The sequence below is a fragment of the Vigna angularis genome, chromosome 1, assembly GCF_016808095.1.
Source record: "Vigna angularis cultivar LongXiaoDou No.4 chromosome 1, ASM1680809v1, whole genome shotgun sequence".
In the NCBI taxonomy this organism is placed as follows: domain Eukaryota; kingdom Viridiplantae; phylum Streptophyta; class Magnoliopsida; order Fabales; family Fabaceae; genus Vigna; species Vigna angularis.
The window spans coordinates 2,517,935-2,538,211 of record NC_068970.1 but is presented as its reverse complement, the minus strand read 5'-3'; the positions used below and the strand labels follow the sequence as shown (position 1 = coordinate 2,538,211).

The 20,277-nt window shown below is 34.4% G+C and overlaps 1 protein-coding gene and 1 long non-coding RNA gene across 4 annotated transcripts; both read left to right on the top strand.

The window, feature by feature from the left end:
* The first annotated feature begins 4,242 nt into the window (after positions 1-4,242).
* LOC108342169 (peroxisomal fatty acid beta-oxidation multifunctional protein MFP2) lies at positions 4,243-17,262 on the top strand. Its single transcript, XM_017579893.2, has 18 exons — positions 4,243-4,501; positions 5,021-5,092; positions 5,703-5,768; positions 5,854-5,907; positions 5,989-6,056; positions 6,134-6,215; positions 6,585-6,640; positions 6,940-7,242; positions 7,330-7,416; positions 8,681-8,855; positions 8,974-9,095; positions 9,202-9,365; positions 9,444-9,698; positions 9,778-9,899; positions 10,033-10,154; positions 10,273-10,421; positions 10,500-10,638; positions 17,067-17,262. The coding sequence occupies exons 1-18, from the start codon at positions 4,402-4,404 to the stop codon at positions 17,100-17,102; spliced, it is 2,172 nt and encodes a 723-aa protein (XP_017435382.1). The 5' UTR covers positions 4,243-4,401; the 3' UTR covers positions 17,103-17,262.
* Positions 17,263-17,525: 263 nt separating this feature from the next.
* LOC108342191 (uncharacterized) lies at positions 17,526-20,277 on the top strand. Of its 3 annotated transcripts, none has more exons than XR_001833355.2 (3): positions 17,543-17,832; positions 17,911-18,719; positions 19,405-20,277. It is a non-coding gene; the product is annotated as an uncharacterized LOC108342191 (long non-coding RNA). The 3 variants fall into 3 exon arrangements; XR_008246510.1 differs by having other exon boundaries at positions 17,546-17,832; positions 17,911-18,295; positions 18,383-20,277; XR_008246509.1 differs by having other exon boundaries at positions 17,526-17,832; positions 17,911-20,277.

The following is a 20,277-nucleotide window of genomic DNA, read 5'->3' as shown; positions in this document are numbered from 1 at the left end:
ACACAACTTTAATGATGTGGTGTTCTACACATAATGGAATTAACAATGTCTAAGCCAAAGATAGCACAAATATTGCAAGGTTGGTGACGAGGTTAATGGAAGTTTAAGTAATTTTTTAGTGTATCAAACTAAGGTGAGAAGTAGAAGTTAAAAACTTTCAATTACTAGAAACAAAAAATGTTTTGATCGAAAAATAAAACTAAACCCATCTTAAGGATGTTCCCAACTCATTCTACTCAAGGCTTTTGGGATAGAGGATTTTAAGAACTTCCGTTAAGTAGGTCATTAAAATAGAACTTAGTTTTAAATAAGGCTCGAGTTAACCATGTAGTGAATTTAGATGACAAGTATATGGTGTAGGTCATAAGGAGAGAGTGTGAAATTGTCGAGGTTAACTAGCTGAAACACTAAATGGCGGCAGTTCAGGGACAAAGTGTATGAAGGAGAAGTTGAATCGGTGATTTGGTGTTAGGTGCAGCGTGTGTGGCCTTTGTGGCAGCGGAGGAGAAGATGACGGATAAATGCCCCTGTTAGGGTTTTTAATAAATTTTTAATGGAGGACGAGGTGGGATTTCATAATTTATGGAGTGCACGAAGAAAAAAAACGTGCAGTAAGAAATCCCTTGCTTATAAAAATTAATGAGTCCTTCATCCTAACCTCCAACATCTTTTATTCTGTATCTCCAAAAATTTCATTTTTAATCTTCTAACATCTTCTACCTTTAACATTTTTAAAAATTTCATTTATTTTCTTTCTTATTAAAAACATTTTAATAACTATTTTTTTATTTTCTTTTCTTTCTTATTAAAGACACTCTACACTACCTTAAAATTAATTCTAATTTAATTTAAACTTTAAATATTATTTAATATAATTTTATATTTTAATAATTATTAAAATATGATTTATATTATAATAATAGTTATATTAAAAAAATAAAAATAAAATAATTAAAATAAAAATAAAAATAAAATAATAATAATAATATAAAATTTGACTTAATATATTCAAATATATTAAATTATATTAAAATATTAAAATAAATTAAACCATTATTAAATTGAAAATAAAAACAAAATTTTTTAAAAACTTGTTATCGAAAATCAGTTTTGTTTTTTATTTAAAATTTAATTAATATTTAATTTAATTAAAATTATAGCATTATTTATTATACTTTTATATTTTAATAATTATTAAAATATGATTTATATTTTTATAATATTTTTATTAAAAAATAAAACTAATAATAACTAAAATAAGAGTAAAAATAATAAAAATAAAAATTATATTAAAAATCACATTTAATATATTTAAATATATTAAATTATATTAAAATATATTAAATTATATTAAAATATTAAATTAAATTAAATAATTATTAAAATTTAAATAAAAAACAAAATTTTAGAAACGTTAGCCGGATATTCACGTTAGATAAATTTATAATCGGATATGAATATTCCATAAATAAATTTTTCTAAAATTTTGATTTTTATTTAAATTTTAATAATTATTTAATTTAGTTTAATATTTTAATATAATTTAATATATTTAAATATATTAAATGTGATTTTTAATATAATTTTTATTTTTATTATTTTTACTTTTATTTTAGTTATTATCAGTTTTATTTTTTAATAAAAATATTATAAAAATATAAATCATATTTTAATAATTATTAAAATATAAAAATACAATAAATAATGCTATAATTTTAATTAAATTAAATATTGATTAAATTTTAAATAAAAAACAAAACTGATTTTCGATAACAAGTTCTTACAAATTTTTGTTTTTATTTTCAATTTAATAATTATTTAATTTATTTTAATATTTTAATATAATTTAATATATTTAATATATTAAGTCAAATTTTATATTATTATTATTATTTTATTTTAATTTTTTAATATAGCTATTATTATAATATAAATTATATTTTAATAATTATTAAAATACAAAATTATATTAAATAATATTTAAATTTTAAATTAAATTAGAATTAATTTTAAAGTGGTGTAGAGTGTCTTTAATAAGAAACAGAAGAAAATAAAAAAATAGTTATTAAAATATCTTTAATAAGAAAAAGAATAAATAAAATTTTTGAAAAAGTTAGAAGTACAGAATGTCATAAAGTTAAAAATAAAATTTTTAAAGGTACAGTGTGAGATATTGGACATGTAAAATGAAACACTCAAAAATAATTGTCCACATGCTAAAATTGAGGGAGCCCATATCCAACCAATTGACATCTGAAAGTCCTTTTATCAATCTAACGAGTACGTGTAAGAAAATTATCAATATTTGTAAACACTACTTTACTTCAAAGATAATTTTTGAAATCTGTGTTATAGATAAATAATTTTAATTATTTTCACAAAACTCTCAACGGAAAAAGTATCAATTAACAAAGATATTTTTATTTTTGTAATAATCATATTCACGTTTTGATAATTAAAAATGAATAATATCTTTTAGAAATATTACTCTATGAATATTTATATTTATAATAAATCACACAACTTGTTAATATTATAGCTTTTTCATCATAATACTATTCTTAAAATTGTTTATAATTTTATTTATTTATATTATATTTACACAGAGGATACGAGAAAATGTAACCGTTGGAATTTTATACATAATCCATCCTTTATGTTTTTTTTTTCAAAAGCATTACAAATTGTATATTTAAGTAATAATAATAAGGCATAATTACATCTTGTAATTTTAGTTAATTATCTATAACCTTTTTATAGGCTTAGACATAAAACAATAAAATTAATGATTTTTCTACTCTATCATAAGAATAAATATACAAGGGCTTTATTAAATATATATTTTAATAGTGATTTAACCTATTTTCTAAAACTAAAAATTGAATAAAATTACTGATAATTAAAATTAAAATTATCAAAAACTATAAAAAAATTGAAAATATGAAATTATAAAGAAAATTAAATATTAAAATCAAGAATTTCGTAAAATATAGAATCCAAAATTATGACTAAGTATTATAATTTTATAAATTAAATGATCCAAAATTTATAAATTTATTTTTAAGTATAAGTAAATAATAATTTAATATTCTCTTGAAATGTTTGATAGTTATTGGCAGTATTTTTTTATTTTTAGTGCACCTTGAAAATATCAATCGCGTTTTATCTTATCTGTTCGAGTCCTTACCCGCTATATATTTTATCTTACATTTAGTTATCTTTTAAAAAATGATTTTTCCTGTCTGTATGTCGGAAAGTATAAAATTGGAAAGTATCTGAAAAATCAAAGGAAAGGTAATGGATATACTTTTACAAGTATATTACTCGTATATGTATTTATTAAATTAACTTCTATAAAAGTTAAAATTAAAGTAAGGAAATGTTATAGAATTTAATATCAAATAGGCATAGTTTTAACGTTAATTAATAATAAAGAAATTTATAAAATACAGAATAAATTAAAGATATAAAATTTATTCTGTCTTTTTAATTTTATATCTTTCCTTTTTATATTTATTCTGTCTTTTTATATATTTCCTTATTAATGATGTTGAAAAAAAAACATATTAAATTATTGCTTTTTAAAACAAAATGTCACAATTAAAAATATAATTTTGAAACAAACTAAAAAATAGTTGGATAAAATAAATTATTAAATCCAAAGAAAGTTTATGACATGAACTAAAAAAATCTAATAATATGAGTATGAAAAAGTGTAAATATATTTTGGTAATAGATTATTGTTGTTCGAAAAAATGTTAAATTTTTTTTATCTTTGAAGTATCACAATTAATTGTAATGAATAATAAATAAAACAACTTATATTTTGTACTAATTTATTTTGAAGTACATAACCTTTATTTTCATTTTTTTATTCTACTCTCTCTCTTATTTTTCTCTCAACTAAACCAAACATCAGAGGAGTGATGGTAAAATTTAGTCAAAGAAAAAATAGAATAATATTTACATTTATCTTATAAAAATAGAGAAAACATTAATTATTGATTATTTTTCTAAACTCCACTAATGGAAATTAACAATTTGACAGAGTAAATTTAGTAAATAAATAACAGTTATTGTGAGTATAAATTAAGATAATTATTATGGAATTAACTAATGTAATATAAGCTACCATTTGTAATTAGTTAAATTAGAAGGTAAAATTAGAAAAGCTATTTCTGAAGTTGAGTGAGAATTTTTTGCTTAAAAGAAGAGAGTAGTTGATGGGTGTGAAGTTGAGACTGGATGGTGTGATGTGATGTATTGTTATATAGTACTTATTTATTATTTGGATTAGAGCCAAGTTTTTCCTACTTAACAGGTCATTCCGTTCACGACACTTCTTGTTATTTCATATCAAATCTGAATAATCGAAAACCAGAGGAATCGCATCACAGCACAATGGGTAGCAGAAGAGGGCACGCGCAAATGGAGGTTGGCTCCGACGGGGTTGCCGTCATCACCATCGTCAATCCTCCCGTCAATTCCCTCTCCTTTGACGGTAGACACTTTCGCTTCTTCTTTTAGCTCGGAAACCATTTCTTCATCGTCTCTTAAGTGCTTCTTTGATTTCTAGTTCCACTGCGAGTTAACTCAAGTCTCTCATGATTTGTTGTGCCTTCAGTCATGAATTCTGAAAAACGAATTGATTTTAACTTCAAACAGCTTGGAACAGTCTTTTTAAGCTGGATTAAGAATTTGACTTATAACTTCAAAATCAATTTTATTGAGATTAATTTTGCCAGCAATCACCCAGGCACACACTAGATTGTATGGACTGCGTGTTTTCTCGCCAATCTTGACGATCACGTGATAGTAGAACATTGCTTTGATATTTATATAACGGATTTGGGATTGCTCCGTGAAATTAACCAACGTTTTTCTGATTAACACCACTGCATGTTGTGAAATTTGATGTGTGTTTCGATGTGCATATTTTTAAGTATCATTTTAAATTTTCTATTACTTATTATTGCTTTATGTTGCTCATCTGTCTCCCTGTGTCTCTTCTTGTCTCTAGTATTGCACGGTTTAAAGGAGAGTTTTGACCAGGCGATAAAGAGGAACGATGTCAAGGCAATTGTCGTTACAGGTATTGTGATTTGCTTTTGGCCATAACAGTTTCTAAGCTTGGCGCGGGGAAGGAACAACACTTAAGTTTGCTCAATTTATAACAAGATAGAATCCGTAATTAGGTAGGATTTGATATTGAAAGAAGTAACCATGATTTGGCAGGGACAACGTAAAACAAATAAATTTCTTAGAAGTAATTTGTTCTAAGGGATCAATGTAAAACCAAAACTTTGAATAAGAAGATAAGGTGATAAATAGCCACCAATTGAGCCTATAACCTTTTACCTAAGTCCCCACCCTTCATTAGCAATGACCAACTGACAACTTAGGATATAGTTATCCCTGTCAAATTACACGTACCTGATCAAATGAAGTGCTGTTATACAAATGTTAGTAATAGTTTTGACTTTCAACCATCTAGAATAGTCATTCTCACTCAACTCGACTAACTTTGATGACATGATTTTGACATTTTGATAAACACAGAATGTTCAAACTCCAAAACACTAATTACAATTGAGAAGTACAAAAGGGAAAAGAAAAATGAAGCAGCAAGCTCGTTGTCGTGCTTCACCAAAGATATTTTTTGGCCAACTTCACATAATTATAACTGAATCTTGTCACATTAGGTGCAAAGGGAAAATTTTCTGGAGGTTTTGATATTTCTGCATTTGGTGGCATTCAAGAGGCCAAAGGTAATTTAACAATTTTGGGTGACTTTCTAAATTTCAATAATTGACATGCGTCCTAATTTTCTAACTCTTTCCTCCCCTCTTATAGAGCGTCCAAAACCTGGTTTGATATCAGTAGAAATCATCACTGATACTATTGAAGGTACTTCGCTTTTTTTAAATTCTTTATTTTTTATTTGTTTTCATTTAGTTATATGTTAATTTTTTCCGCTTAATTTTTCAGCGGCTAGGAAACCATCGGTTGCTGCCATTGATGGCCTTGCCTTGGGTGGGGGTTTAGAAGTTGCAATGGTACACATTATCAACTAGTTAGGAAGAAACATTTCCTCTTACTTTTCTGTAAAATTTACCAATTCTTTCTCGTATAGGCATGCAATGCTCGGTTATCAACTCCAACTTCTCAATTAGGCTTACCTGAACTTCAGCTTGGAATAATTCCAGGATTTGGAGGTACTAACTGAGTACTCCCTATTTTTATAAAATTAACTTGTATTTTGTGTATGAATTCAAATTAAATTATTCTGTATACATAACTTTTTTATTATTTATTTTGAAAACATACTTGTAACCTTCATGACTGGACATTGTTGAGTGACATGAGCTACAGAGGAAAGCTGATTGAATATCAAGTTTTACATGTTTTTAATGAAGTTATGAACTAACTAAAAGTTTGGTTAAATACCTTAATTCGCACATTTGACAGGGCTAGAATAATTTGTAAAAAGAAGTTAGACAATGAGTAACAGTATCTTGTAACTAAATGTTGTCCTCACTATATTTTTCTTTAGTATTGCTAACTTGGATTTTAAATTGTCTTAGGAACACAGCGGCTTCCTCGTCTTGTTGGTTTGCCAAAGGCACTTGAGATGATACTGGTATACTACATTTTATGCTTCCGTTTTATAACTTTGCTATTCTGTTTAATGTGAAGAAGGTATCTGAAAAACTGGTATATTCAAACTCAAGGTTGGTTATCAGTCTAACAGCATTGCACTTCTATGTTTGAAATTTGTTGGATAGATATCATCAAATATTTTGGTTTAGTTTTTCACTTTGAGTGGAATTATACTTTCCATTTTAACAGAGATTATTCAAGATTAGTGGTGTGGCTTCAATGTGCTTGCCTAGTGATTTTCAATTAACTTTTTTAACACTTTCTTCTTAAAAAATCCAGGCTTCAAAACCAGTAAGAGGGAAGGAGGCTTTTAGTTTGGGGCTTGTAGATGGTTTAGTGCAACCTAATGATTTGGTAAACACTGCACGCCAGTGGGCCTTGGATATATTGGGCCATCGACGACCATGGGTTGCTAGTCTTTATAAGACCGACAAATTAGAACCCCTTGGGGAAGCAAGAGAGATTTTGAAATTTGCACGAGCTCAGGCCCGACAGCGGGCTCCTAACCTCTATCATCCTTTGGTTTGCATTGATGTTATTGAGGCAGGAATAGTGGCTGGTCCACGTGCAGGACTCTGGAAGGTTGTTATCTGTCTACACCAGTATATCCTTTTCCCCTTCATATTACTGTTACGTAAATATGTATGACATTGTGTTTAATATTTGTAGGAAGCCGAAGCCTTCGAAAAACTTGTGCAGTCAGATACTTGCAAAAGCTTAGTTCACCTATTTTTTGCTCAAAGAGGAACAACCAAGGTTTGTTTGGGTTGTGTCTTAATTTTACCTTTGCTTTTCCAATTCAAGTGACAAAACTATCTATTAAGACAGAAATAGCTTATATATTTTTAATACCATACTTTAAACTTTTAATAGAAAGGTTAAATGTTGTCAAAATATTTAGTGTTTGGACATAATTGAAAAGAGAGTAGCTTCTGCCTCAGATGTGGTGAGAGGTTGTTGATATACGTTAACAAATGATTTTCAAATATCCCCTTAATTTCTAAATGTTGTATTTAATTTAGTTAATGTTTTGAAAAGAAAGACTCTTCTACTCTTTTCTCTCTCCTATGTCCATACCCCTTGGGTGTGGAACTAAAGGACCTTTTTCAAATTTTTTAATCAATGATTAGTATGGGATGTTCAGTGGAGTACACAAGGGATTTGGTTCTTCCCCATTGGAAAAGGTACCTTTCAAGTTCCCCGAGTGCTTAAGTGGTTATTGGTACTGGATTTTGTTTATCGGTGTCTTAGAAAGAATTATCTATGGAGTGGTGGACTAGAAAGGACAGTGAAGCATCATCGAGTCCAATCGTCAGGACATCAACTCTAAGCCCATTTTGTAGTATCAAATGCTTGATGGAGTATTAAGTGCTTTCCTTCACCCCCTTGGTAACTAACTTTTAACACACTTTCTTATCGTTTGTTATCTTTTCTTGAACACTTCCACTTAAGCCCTACGGGTTCAAAACTTTGATTCACTGAAGACTGCTCGGTAACCTTACTTATATTCGGATACATCTCATGTCAAATGAAACTAGCATTACTTTGTCATTCCCAATCACCCTTCCAACTCATCTTGAAACGTATCTTAAATTTGAAAGTAGGGTTTTCTTGCCAGAGGTTTTATTGGATTGTTTAAAAGTTTCATATTCTCTATAATAAGGTTTGGGCAACCCACCAACCTTGAGCTAACTTTTGGGATTAGGTTAGGCTTGATGTTGGGTCACTTGCAAATATTCAATCTTGCAAACTTCAAACTATACGTATCATCCTAGAGCTTGATATGAGGCAAAGTTAAGATGAGAGACATTATCTAGGAATATAGTCATACTCCTTATAATGTTTGGGCAATTCTCCCTTCCGTGACCTTGATTTTGGAGTCCAGTTAGGTTCGATTCATCCTTTTTATAAAGACAATGGTTTTGAAGCTGCATTAACTATCCTGTCCTGTCGAGGTCTATTTTTTTTTTTGTATAAATACGACAAAGACAAATTTCCTGATACCTTGTGTCATGGACAGGTACCTGGGGTTACGGATCGTGGTCTGGTTCCTAGACAGATCAAGAAGGTTGCCATCCTTGGTGGAGGACTAATGGGGTCTGGAATAGCAACAGCTTTAATTCTTAGCAACTATCCTATCATCTTGAAAGAAATAAATGGGAAATTCTTAGATGCTGGTATCAATAGGATTAAAGGTGAGAATAGATTCTTAAGAGTTGGCTCTCTCCAGTCCCTATTCAATCTGCATTTTTAATTAAGGAATAGATGATGCTGTTTTCCTGTTTTAATTTAATGTTTTTCCACTATGAACAGCAAACTTAAAGAGCCGTGTTAAGAAAGGTAAAATGACCAAGGAAAATTTTGAAAAGGCCATCTCTCTTGTAACCGGTTCCCTTAACTATGAAAGCTTCAGAGATGTGGACATGGTCATAGAGGTTGTATAATGAAACTCCAAAAAATATATTTCCTTATTTACCGTCCTCAAGGTTATGGTTGCATGTTATGGAAGTTATGAACTTTTGGTGTTTGATATTTCGACAGGCTGTTATTGAGAATGTGTCCTTAAAGCAGCAGATCTTTGTTGATCTTGAAAAGTATTGTCCACCTCATTGTATACTTGCAAGTAACACTTCCACAATTGACTTGAACTTGATCGGAGAGAAGATCAAATCCAAAGATCGAATTGTTGGAGCCCATTTCTTCAGGTGGTATCTTGTATCTGGAAACTACTTTTTACCCTGCAATGTCTTTTTGATCTAAACTTCTGACTTGTGCTTACTTAGTCCTGCACATATTATGCCACTTTTGGAAATTGTACGTACAAAGCAGACCTCTCCCCAAGTGATAGTTGACGTACTAGATATTTCAAAAAAGATAAAGAAAACACCAGTGGTAGTTGGAAACTGCACTGGATTTGCTGTTAATCGGATGTTCTTCCCGTACACGCAAGTAGCTCTCTTGCTTGTTGAACGTGGTGCAGATGTTTATCAAATTGATAGGGTAATCACCAAATTTGGAATGCCCATGGGGCCTTTCAGGTATTAATTCTCGGATAAGATATTTATATTCTTAATCAATTCATGAAGAGCCTGGTTTGTTACATATTTACTTGTGCAGATTGGTTGACCTTGTTGGATTTGGTGTGGCAATTGCTACTGGCTCGCAATTTATTCAGAATTTTCCTGAGCGAACTTATAAATCAATGCTTATTCCACTTCTACAAGAAGATAAGAGAGCTGGTAAAGATAAACACTGCATCAATTGGAATTTTGATGAGATATCTGTGTGGAATGATTTACTAACAATGAAATGCTCAGTCATATTCTACTGAACTAATTCATGAACAATCTTTGTTTAACACATTTCTAACAGGTGAAACAACTCGCAAAGGGTTTTACTTGTATGATGATAAACGCAGGGCTAGTCCTGATTCGGAATTGAAGAACTATATTGAGAAAGCAAGGGGCATTTCTGGAGTCTCTGTTGATCCTAAGGTATTTTCTACTTTCCCTAATTCATAGCATATTTGTTGGCTGAAGGAAACAAAATTTGAAGTTTGATTTGTTTTTAAATTTCCATTGGATCTGATGTTTTTAATCCGAACCTGGACAGCTTGCGAAATTACAAGAAAAGGATATCATAGAGATGATATTCTTTCCTGTGGTGAATGAGGCTTGTCGTGTCCTTGATGAAGGTATTGCAGTCAAAGCAGCAGATCTCGATATTTCTGCTATCATGGGCATGGGGTTTCCACCTTACAGGTTTGTCTTATTATTTATTTGGCACACTTAAAAAAAAACTGTGTACTTGTTCTAAAATTTTGAGGTCGATTTCGTTAGGGGAGGCATCATATTCTGGGCTGATTCTTTTGGATCGAAGTACATATATTCAAGATTACAAAAATGGTCAGAGTTGTATGGAGAATTCTTCAAGCCCTGTGCGTACTTGGCTGCTAGAGCCGCCAAAGGAATTCCTCTGGTGAGTAAAACTATGCTCATTTATTTCCATTTCATTTCATACAAAACCACTTGTTATTCCAGGAGCGTTTAGCCAATGTCTCTTTGGTCATTGGCATTAGGCTGGGATTGTGTGCAAATTGTTCTTTCCCACGATAGTTTTGTTGCAGCATTATTAGATCTGTTTTTAACTCAAGACAAGATAGAAACTTAAGGTAACTTCGTTATCTAAAGGGCAATTCACTAACACATTGCATCTGTAGCCAGAAAATCAAGATCATCTATTATAGTTAACTCCTTTGCTTTATTAACTGCTTTAAACACTTAGTGAAGCAAACAAGCCTCAAGTTTATGCCCTTAAGGAAATAACCAACACCTTATTTTAGTCCTTTTGCTTTAGTTTACAACATTCCAGAATTCGTTCTGGCCATCCCTCTTCGTCGTGTGAAAGAATCATTGGGCCCTTACAGTACTCTAATCCTATTGACTATGCACAAGGTGAGGGCAGCCCAAGTACTACTGCAGACTCTGAACATGGCCCAACTAATGCTCGAGATGCTTCTATTGATCGTCCTAAGAGGGTTGTCCGTCAGCCAATTTATCTTAGGGATTTTGTTACTAAGTGACGTGTCTCCCTTTTAGGGGAAACCGTTATACCCATGTGAAGGAATATTAGCTGTAAGGAGTAGTGCTTATATAAAACACCTTTCTGTTAAGCGGTGGGGAATAAAAAGAATTATTACGTGTTCTCTTCAGAATTTCTCCTTCTCTGTCCTGTTTTTCTTTCCAGATTATTCCATTCTTTGTTTATTTCCCTTACATTTGGTGCTTTCATTGAGTCTTACTCCCTCCATCCATGGCCGACTCACTTGACCTATTCACCTCCCTTGACCGCAAATTAGAACAAATCTTACTAGCCCAAGCCAATTTTTCCAACACCCTCATGGACATTGACAATCGTACATCCCACCTTGAGAACCAACTCTCACTCAACCCTAAACCTCTCAACACCCATTACCGATCGATGAAATTGGACCTTCCGCCCTTTGATGGAACGGATCCCCTTGGTTGGATCTTCAAAGCCAATCAGTTCTTCGCCTTCCACCAAACTCCCCTGAGCAACGCATTCAGCTCGCTTCCTTTTCTCTTGAAGGAAAAGCCCTTGCCTGGTTTCAGTGGATGCACAACAACGGGTTACTCACCTCGTGGGACTCTTTCCTCCCAGCGCTTGAACTCCGATTTGCTCCCTCAAAGTTTGACAATCCTATCGCAACCCTGTGCAAGCTTTCTCAAACCCACTCATTGCAAGACTACCTCTCTGAGTTTGAGAAACTCTCTAATAGGATCTCTGGTTACCCCACCAGTTTTTATCTGAGTTGTTTTATCTCGGGCCTCAAACCCCACCTTCGTCGAGAGGTCACGGTCCTCCAACCGTCAGACCTGAACCAAGCTATTGCGTTTGCCAAGCTGCATGAGGGCAAACACTCTAGCAACCCCCCATTCAACCGTTTCCCCCGTCCATCTCCATCAACCAACACACCACCACTTACCTCCCAAAAACCACTACCACCACTCTTACCCACACCCCCCAATAAGCTACCCATCAAAAGATTAACAGAGACAGAAATGCAGGCAAGGAGAGAGAAGAATTTATGCTACAACTGCGATGAACAGTATATGCGTGGGCATCGTTGTAAGTCTCAATTTCTCCTTCTAGTCTCCATCGAACCAGATGATGACCTAGATACACCAACAGACTCAGATCCACGGGTTATAGATGACCCTTCTCCTGAATCAGGCCTCATTAGTCTACATGCACTTTCGGGTCAATGGGCTCCTCGCACCCTACGTCTGACGGGATCCATTAACGGGTACAAAGTCCAAGTTTTGGTGGATAGTGGAGCTACACACAATTTCATACAAAGTAGGGTGGCTCATTTCCTTCAGCTCCAGAGTGAGCCCACTTCAACTCCTTTGAGAGTAATGGTCGGTAACAGTGATTTTCTTCCCTGCTCAACTTTTTGTCCCAAGGCCCAACTTCATTTGGCCTCTTTAAAATTCTCCATTGATTTGTATCCATTAGAATTGTCTGGTACTGACATTGTATTAGGGGTTCATTGGTTGACTCAAGTAAGCCCATTTGTGATGGACTACAATGGCCCTTTTATGAGATTCATGTGGGAAGGTCAATTGGTGGAACTGAAAGGAGAAACTGGCCCAACTCTGACCCCAATTTCTGTCCACCAATTACGGAGACTACAACAAACAAATAGTATTGAGGCTCTTTTCCAACTCACACTCGAGCCTACATACTCATCATCCTTCCACTCTTACTCTGCCACCACAACCACACCCCCTCCTTCCCCCGCCACCACTATTACACATACTCCCACCTCTGATCACCCCCACCTTCAAGCCCTCCTCCACAAATACTCCTCTCTTTTTCAACCACCAACCACCTTACCGCCCTCAAGACCCACAGATCACCGTATTACACTACATCCAAATACTTCACCAATTTTAGTACGACCTTACCGTTATCCCCACTTCCAAAAGCACGAAATTGAACAACAAGTGCAACAGATGCTTGACTCAGGCTTTATTAAGCCTAGTACAAGTCCTTTTTCTTCCCCAGTTCTCCTTGTCAAGAAGAAAGACGGGACTTGGCGTTTTTGCGTTGACTACCGCGTCCTCACTGCCGCCACTGTGAAGGACAAATTTCCAATTCCAACCATTGATGAGTTATTGGATGAACTGGGTAATGCCGCTTGGTTTTCTAAGTTGGATCTATTTTCGGGTTTCCACCAAATCTTGATGCTTCCCAGCAATTGTGACAAAACTGCCTTCCGCACACATAATGGCCATTTCGAATTCCGAGTCATGCCATTTGGGTTGTGCAATGCCCCTTCTACATTTCAGGCCACCATGAATGACCTCTTTCGCCCACATCTTTGTCAATTCATCATTGTATTCTTTGACGACATCCTCGTCTATAGCCCAACACTGGATTTACACATTTCTCATCTGGAGTGCACTTTTCAATTGCTAGTCCAGAATAGCTTTCACCTTAAAGGGGAGAAATGTTCAATCGGAAAGGAGTCCATACATTACCTAGGTCACATAGTCTCTAATAAGGGCGTGCAGCCAGACCCTAGTAAGATCCAAGCTGTTCTTGATTGGCCAACACCCACGTCAGTCAAGTCTCTTCGGGGCTTCTTGGGTTTGACTGGATTCTATCGTCGCTTCGTGAAGGGTTATGCCTCCATCGCTAGTGCTCTCACCGACCTCCTCAAACGTGACAATTTTTGTTGGCAAGATAGTGCCTCAGGCCTTCCAACATTTGAAAGAGGCACTGACGAATGCTCCTGTTTTGTCAGTGCCCCGTTTTGATCACACGTTCCTAGTTCAAACCGATGCCTCCGGGTCAGGCATGGGGGCTGTTCTCTCTCAAAACGGACATCCCATCGCATATTTCAATAAACAGTTTTGCCCGAAGCTGCAAAACTCATCCACTTATATTAGGGAACTATGTGCAATTACCTCAGCTGTACAAAAGTGGCGGCAATACTTACTTGGTCGAAGATTCATTATCCAAACAGACCAAAAATCAATCAAAGAGTTGCTCTCCCAAACTGTTCTTACTCCAAATCAACAACATTACCTCTCCAAGTTGTTGGGCTACGACTTTGAGATACAATATCGCCCAGGGAAGTCTAATTCAGCAGCAGATGCTTTATCCAGACTTTCACAGTCACAACAGGAGCACTGCCTTCTCATTTTATCCATTCCTCAATTGGATTTCTATCTGATCTGAAGCAGTATTTGTCCACCAATGCTGACTTCCTTTCACTGAAGGAGCGAATCACAATAAATCCTGTTAACTTTCCTCTATATTCTTTGACAAATGGGTTAATCATGTTCAAACAACGTATCTGGATTCCTTCATCATGCCCTTTCATCCCCACTATCTTACATGAGTACCATTCTACACCCTTGGCAGGACACCCTAGTGTAGCACGCACCTTTGGGAAGTTAGCAGCTAATTTCTTTTGGGCCAAAATGCGTCAAGACGTTCACACATTTGTCACCCAATGTGAAATTTGTCAACAAACTAAGATTCCAGCTCAAAAACCTGCAGGACTACTTCAACCAATTCCTCCACCTACCAAATGTTGGGAGGATTTATCCCTGGATTTCATTGTGGGCCTTCCTCCATACCAAAGTAATTCTACAATATTGGTTGTTGTAGACAGGTTCTCAAAGGCTGCACACTTTGGCATGTTACCCAGGTCTTTCTCAGCCTCCAAAGTGGCTGACTTATTCGTGCACATGATCTGCAAATTGCACGGCCTTCCCAAGAGCTTAATTTCTGATCGAGACCCTGTGTTTCTTAGCCAGTTTTGGCGAGAGCTTTTTCGCTTAAGTGGTACCAAGTTACGGATGTCCACAGCTTACCATCCTCAGTCCGATGGCCAAACTGAGGTGGTTAACAAGGTACTGCAACAATATCTTCGTTGCTTCGTTCATCACAAGCCATCATTGTGGGGCAAATTTCTTCCATGGGCCGAATGGTGCTTCAACACTACTATCAACGCTTCCATCAAGATGACCCCATTTGAAGTCGTGTATGGCCATCCCCCACTATCTATTCCCCAAGGTCTTTCTTCTGACCAAGGTCTTTCTTCTGACACTTCAAACGCTACTGTTCAGTTTGAATTGCAATCTAGAGCTGACATCATCCGTAAACTCCACAACAACCTCCAAAAGGCACAAGCAGATATTAAGCGATGGGCAGACAACAACCGTCGCGATCTTCAATTCCAACCTGGTGATTGGGTTTATGTTCGTCTTCGCCCTCATCGTCAGGTTTCAGTTGTTGGTCATTACCAAGGCAAGTTACAGAAACGATTTTTGGTCCCTTCCAAGTCTTGGAACGGATTGGACAAGTTGCTTACAAATTAGAGCTCCCTTCAAATGCCAAAATCCACAATGTCTTTCACGTCAGCTTTCTCATACTACACAAAGGAAATCCCCCAACAACATCTTCAAAACTTCCTTTGGAATTCAATGATAATCAGCCCATATTGGAACCCATAGCTATTCTGAACACTAAGCCAGATTCTGACTTAGTCTTGGTGCAATGGAGGGGTCTTCCACCAGAAGATGCTACGTGGGAACCATGGGGAGTTATGAAAGAGCAATTCCACCTTGAGGACAAGGTGCTTCTCCATCCGGAGGGAGATGAAAGAATCATTGGGCCCTTACAGTACTCTAATCCTATTGACTATGCACAAGGTGAGGGCAGCCCAAGTACTACTGCAGACGCTGAACACGGCTCAACTAATGCTCCAGATGCTTCTATTGATCGTCCTAAGAGGGTTGTCCGTCAGCCAATTTATCTTAGGGATTTTGTTACTAAGTGACGTGTCTCTCTTTTAGGGGAAACCGTTATACCCATGTGAAGGAATATTAGCCGTAAGGAGTAGTGCTTATATAAAGCACCTTTCTGTTAGGAGGTGGGGAATAAAAAGAATTATTACGTGTTCTCTTCTGAATTTCTCCTTCTCTGTCCTGTTTTTCTTTCTAGATTATTCCATTCTCTGTTTATTTCCCTTACATCGTGACTGTGTACACTTAATATAGTTCCTTGAAAATTTTGTGTAGAATCACTTGCAAAAGTTTATTTATTGATGTGGTTAAACATATACTGCAGTCCCTAAACATGTGCCAAATGAATGACTTGTTGCACGTATACAGACCAAACTAAATTGTTTTAAGAGAATTAACTTCCGATGTACGATGATAGGGTGAAACTTGTAATATTTGTATGTATAATGATCAATTTAATAAAAATTTACTTATAAAGTCCAATATAAAAATTTGTAACATGAATAAATACTAAATTATATATTTAGCTTTTTTATATTTTCTCCCTACATATAACGAAACCTAGCTTAAAATAATAATTGTCACACAAAAAGTTGCACTTTTGAGAAACTACAAAAATAAAGATAAGCAAAATAGGGGTTCACGGTGTATAAATATGAATGTTATTACTGCCTGCTTCAATTCAAATTACGGTCTATCGTTTTACTCCAATTACAAGCGGAGAACATCGACATTTTTAAGACACAGGTAACAAAAAAATAGTTGTAATTTTTCCATTTAAAATTTGGAAAAAATATTACAAAATATTTTTTTTTATAAAATTTATGTATGACTGAATTTTAATTTATGGAAAAATTGATTTTATTTTATTATTTGATTTATATAAGTTAATTTTGATCTAGGAAAGAACTGATTTCATTTTTTTTATGATTTTTCTTTTATAACAATGTTTATTGGGAAATTGTTGTAAAAATAGCTTATGTCACTTTCCCAATAGATAACTCCGACAGCGTCTTGCGTTATTTTTGTCTGTCTAATGCCTTTTGTACTATTGTATTGCAGAGTGCCCCTGTGGAGCAGGCAAAGTCACGGATGTAAGAAATAAACAGCTCATCAAGTGTTACTCTATTACATCTATCTTTTCTCCTTTCAAATGGTGGGAATATAGTGGTGACTTTAGAAATACCTAAATAATGTATGATGAGAAAATATTTAAACAACTCAATTCTTTGGTCAATAAAAGTATATAGTTTTGATAGACGTGTTCCTTCTCTATATCTCTTGACTATGTTTATTTGTTAACAAGAATAGACGAAGAAAAGAGTTGGACTATAACGTAAATATCCAATAATTGCACATGCATGTGCCTTGCCTTGCACATATGGTCTGATATGACGAATAATATTTTGATAAATACAAATTTTTGTATATTTTTAATATTTATTTGATATTATTTTTTATTTTATATAATTATTTTATTTTTACCATATTATCAAATAATGATTATTTTATTTTTACAAAATGTCAAGTTTCATTATATAAGTATCAGTGTGAAATATCATAGTAATACTTTTGTATCAGTATCAGTAATAATAACAGGAAGCCTTTTGTTCTCTGTTCTCTTCCTCTATTTTCTGGTATATCGTATCAAGAACAATTTTTCTGGGGCTCCTTTTAAAGGATTTCTTCTTCTACCTCTATCACATCCCTCCCTGTGTTCTAGATAACTCTCTTTTCCAACCCAATACGTTTAACACCCCGATCACTTTGAAGCTTGATGATAACAACTTCTTGCCATGGAAGCAACAACTCTATGCCATCATTCAAGGTCTTTCTTTAGAGCATTTCTTAGATTTTCTTCCATTCCTTCTCGCTTTTTCTAACCCAAGATGCTACTGCAACACAGACCAATTCTGCATATCTTTTTTCCATGGCCAAGACAAACTTTTTCTTCCATGGATGTTATGCGCCTCTACTCAAGTTTGGAAATCTTGACATAAAAAAGATGTTACGCCCCTCTACTCAAGTTTGGAAATCTTGACATAAAAAGGTCGTGATACTCTCGCTGCTGCGACTGGTGCTCCTATATCAACAAAAGAACACATCGAATGCATCCTTTATGGATTATCAGAAGGTTACATGCCATATCAACAAAAGAACACATCAAATGCATCCTTTATGGATTATCAGAAGATTACGATGGTTTTGTAACCTCCAAATCATTTCAAGAATGGATCCTTGTACCTTTGAGGATATTGAGTCTCTCTTCTTATCCCAGGAGGACGTCACAGGTTTGTTTATCGACCCTCTGCTAATCTTTCATAGTCTTTTGCCAACGTTGTTTCCAAGAATAACTACAAGAACTTCTTTGCCAATAGTTTCAACAAGTTTCGACAGCCAAACAACTCCTTTCGACAACCTCGATGGAACAACAAACTTACAAACACATCTTCATCATCTACCACCTTTAGACAAAAGTATCAGATTTGTGGAAAACCAGACCATAGTGCCATAGATTTCTGGTTCAGATTTGATCAGTCATACTCTTCTTCTGTTTCAGCCAATTCTACACAATTATCTCCTTCTGAAGATGCAAATTTGTGTATACTTCTACTCCATTAACTGTTCATGACCCCTTATGGTATTAGGATAATGGTGCAACGCACCACGTCTCTCACGAAGGTTAAAACATAACTCAAAAGCGCTCTTACACTGGTAAAGATTCTATCAAACTTGGCACTGGTTCATGTATCTCAATTTCTTCTATTGGCTCTACTAGTTTCACTACTCCACACACACAGTCACCTCTTATTTTACATTATCTTCTTTATGTTCCTTCTATCATGAAAAATCTTTTCAGTGTGTCCAAATTTGCGCAAGATAATCATGTCTCTTTTGAATTCGATGTCGACAGATACTATGTAAAATCAAAGCACACCAAACAGATTATTCTTCAAGGCTTTTTTAGCAATGACTTATGTTTTTCCTTTGCTTCTTAATACTTCTTCTATCACCACTTGTAATGCTACATTTTCCTCTTCAATTTCTGTATACAAACTCTGGCATGCATCTTCGTCCATTGTAAATCGTGTTTTACATACTTAATATATCTTGTAAACATATTGGTGATTTATGTGATTCATGTACTTTAGATGAATCCCATAAATTTCCTTTCAAAGATTTCACTACAGTTTATCACACTCCTTTCAAAGATTTCACTATAGATGCAAGCTCTCGGTATTATTTCACCAGATTATGCCTTTTTTATGCACTTTTGGATGCTCTTGTTATCCTATGTTGCGCCTATATCACTCACATAAACTCACTTTACGTTCAACATTATGCATTTTTCTTGGCTACAATCAACAATATAAAGGTTATATTTCTGTTGACCATTCAGGTAAAAGATATATATCCAGGCAAGTTGCTTTCAACGAAAATCAATCTCCAATCAAACTTGCCTCAAATCCTTTTCTTCCGACACAATAAGTTACTATTAATATGCCATCTTACTGTGGTTTCTCATAAACATATGCCTCAGACTACGTTTCAAGATGATAACGGTTTTTCTTCTCCTAACACCACTACTGCTGCATCAACAAATCACGATGCAACTTCTCCTATCATGTCAATGTCATCACCAACTTCATCCTCTACTGATACTCCTGTGAACAATGCTCCAACTGAGACTTCACCAGGTTCAACGTCCTCTTCGCAGCATGTCGCGCCTAACACACATCATATAGTAACCCGATCAGAGACAGGTATTTTTAAACCAAAACTTTATAATACTTATCTTACTGACATCCACATCGAAACTGACGAAGTGAAAGAAGCCTTGTCTCAACCACAAGGGCATGATCCTATGCAAGTTGAATATCAAGCACTCGTCCAAAACAACACATATGGACTCTTGTTTAAAATCATTGGCTGTAAATGGGTTTTTTAGAAGAAGTACAATGCGGATGGATCTCTGCAAAGATGAAAGGCTCCTCTCGTTGCAAAAGGATTTCATCAGACATTTGGACTTTATCACAATGACACCTTCAGCCTTGTCATCAAGCATGCTACCATTTGAGTTATATTTGTTAGAAGTGAACTTTAAGCCTAACTCAACCCCATAAAACCGGTTTGTAGAGTGAGGTTTGTACTCACTTATAAACTACGAATTGATCTTATCTCTAGTCGATGTAGGACTTCCAACACTATTAACTCTTGTTGTTCCACACAAATGACTTGTCAACCAAGTTGATATTAATAATGCGTTTCTTCA

Coding starts and splice junctions, on each gene's coding strand:
- LOC108342169 (XM_017579893.2), top strand. CDS start 4,402: ATGGGTAGCAGAAGAGGGCACGCGCAAATGGAGGTTGGCTCCGACGGG. Junction 7,243..7,329: donor CACGTGCAGGACTCTGGAAG/GTTGTTATCTGT, acceptor TAATATTTGTAG/GAAGCCGAAGCCTTCGAAAA. Junction 7,417..8,680: donor CTCAAAGAGGAACAACCAAG/GTTTGTTTGGGT, acceptor TGTCATGGACAG/GTACCTGGGGTTACGGATCG.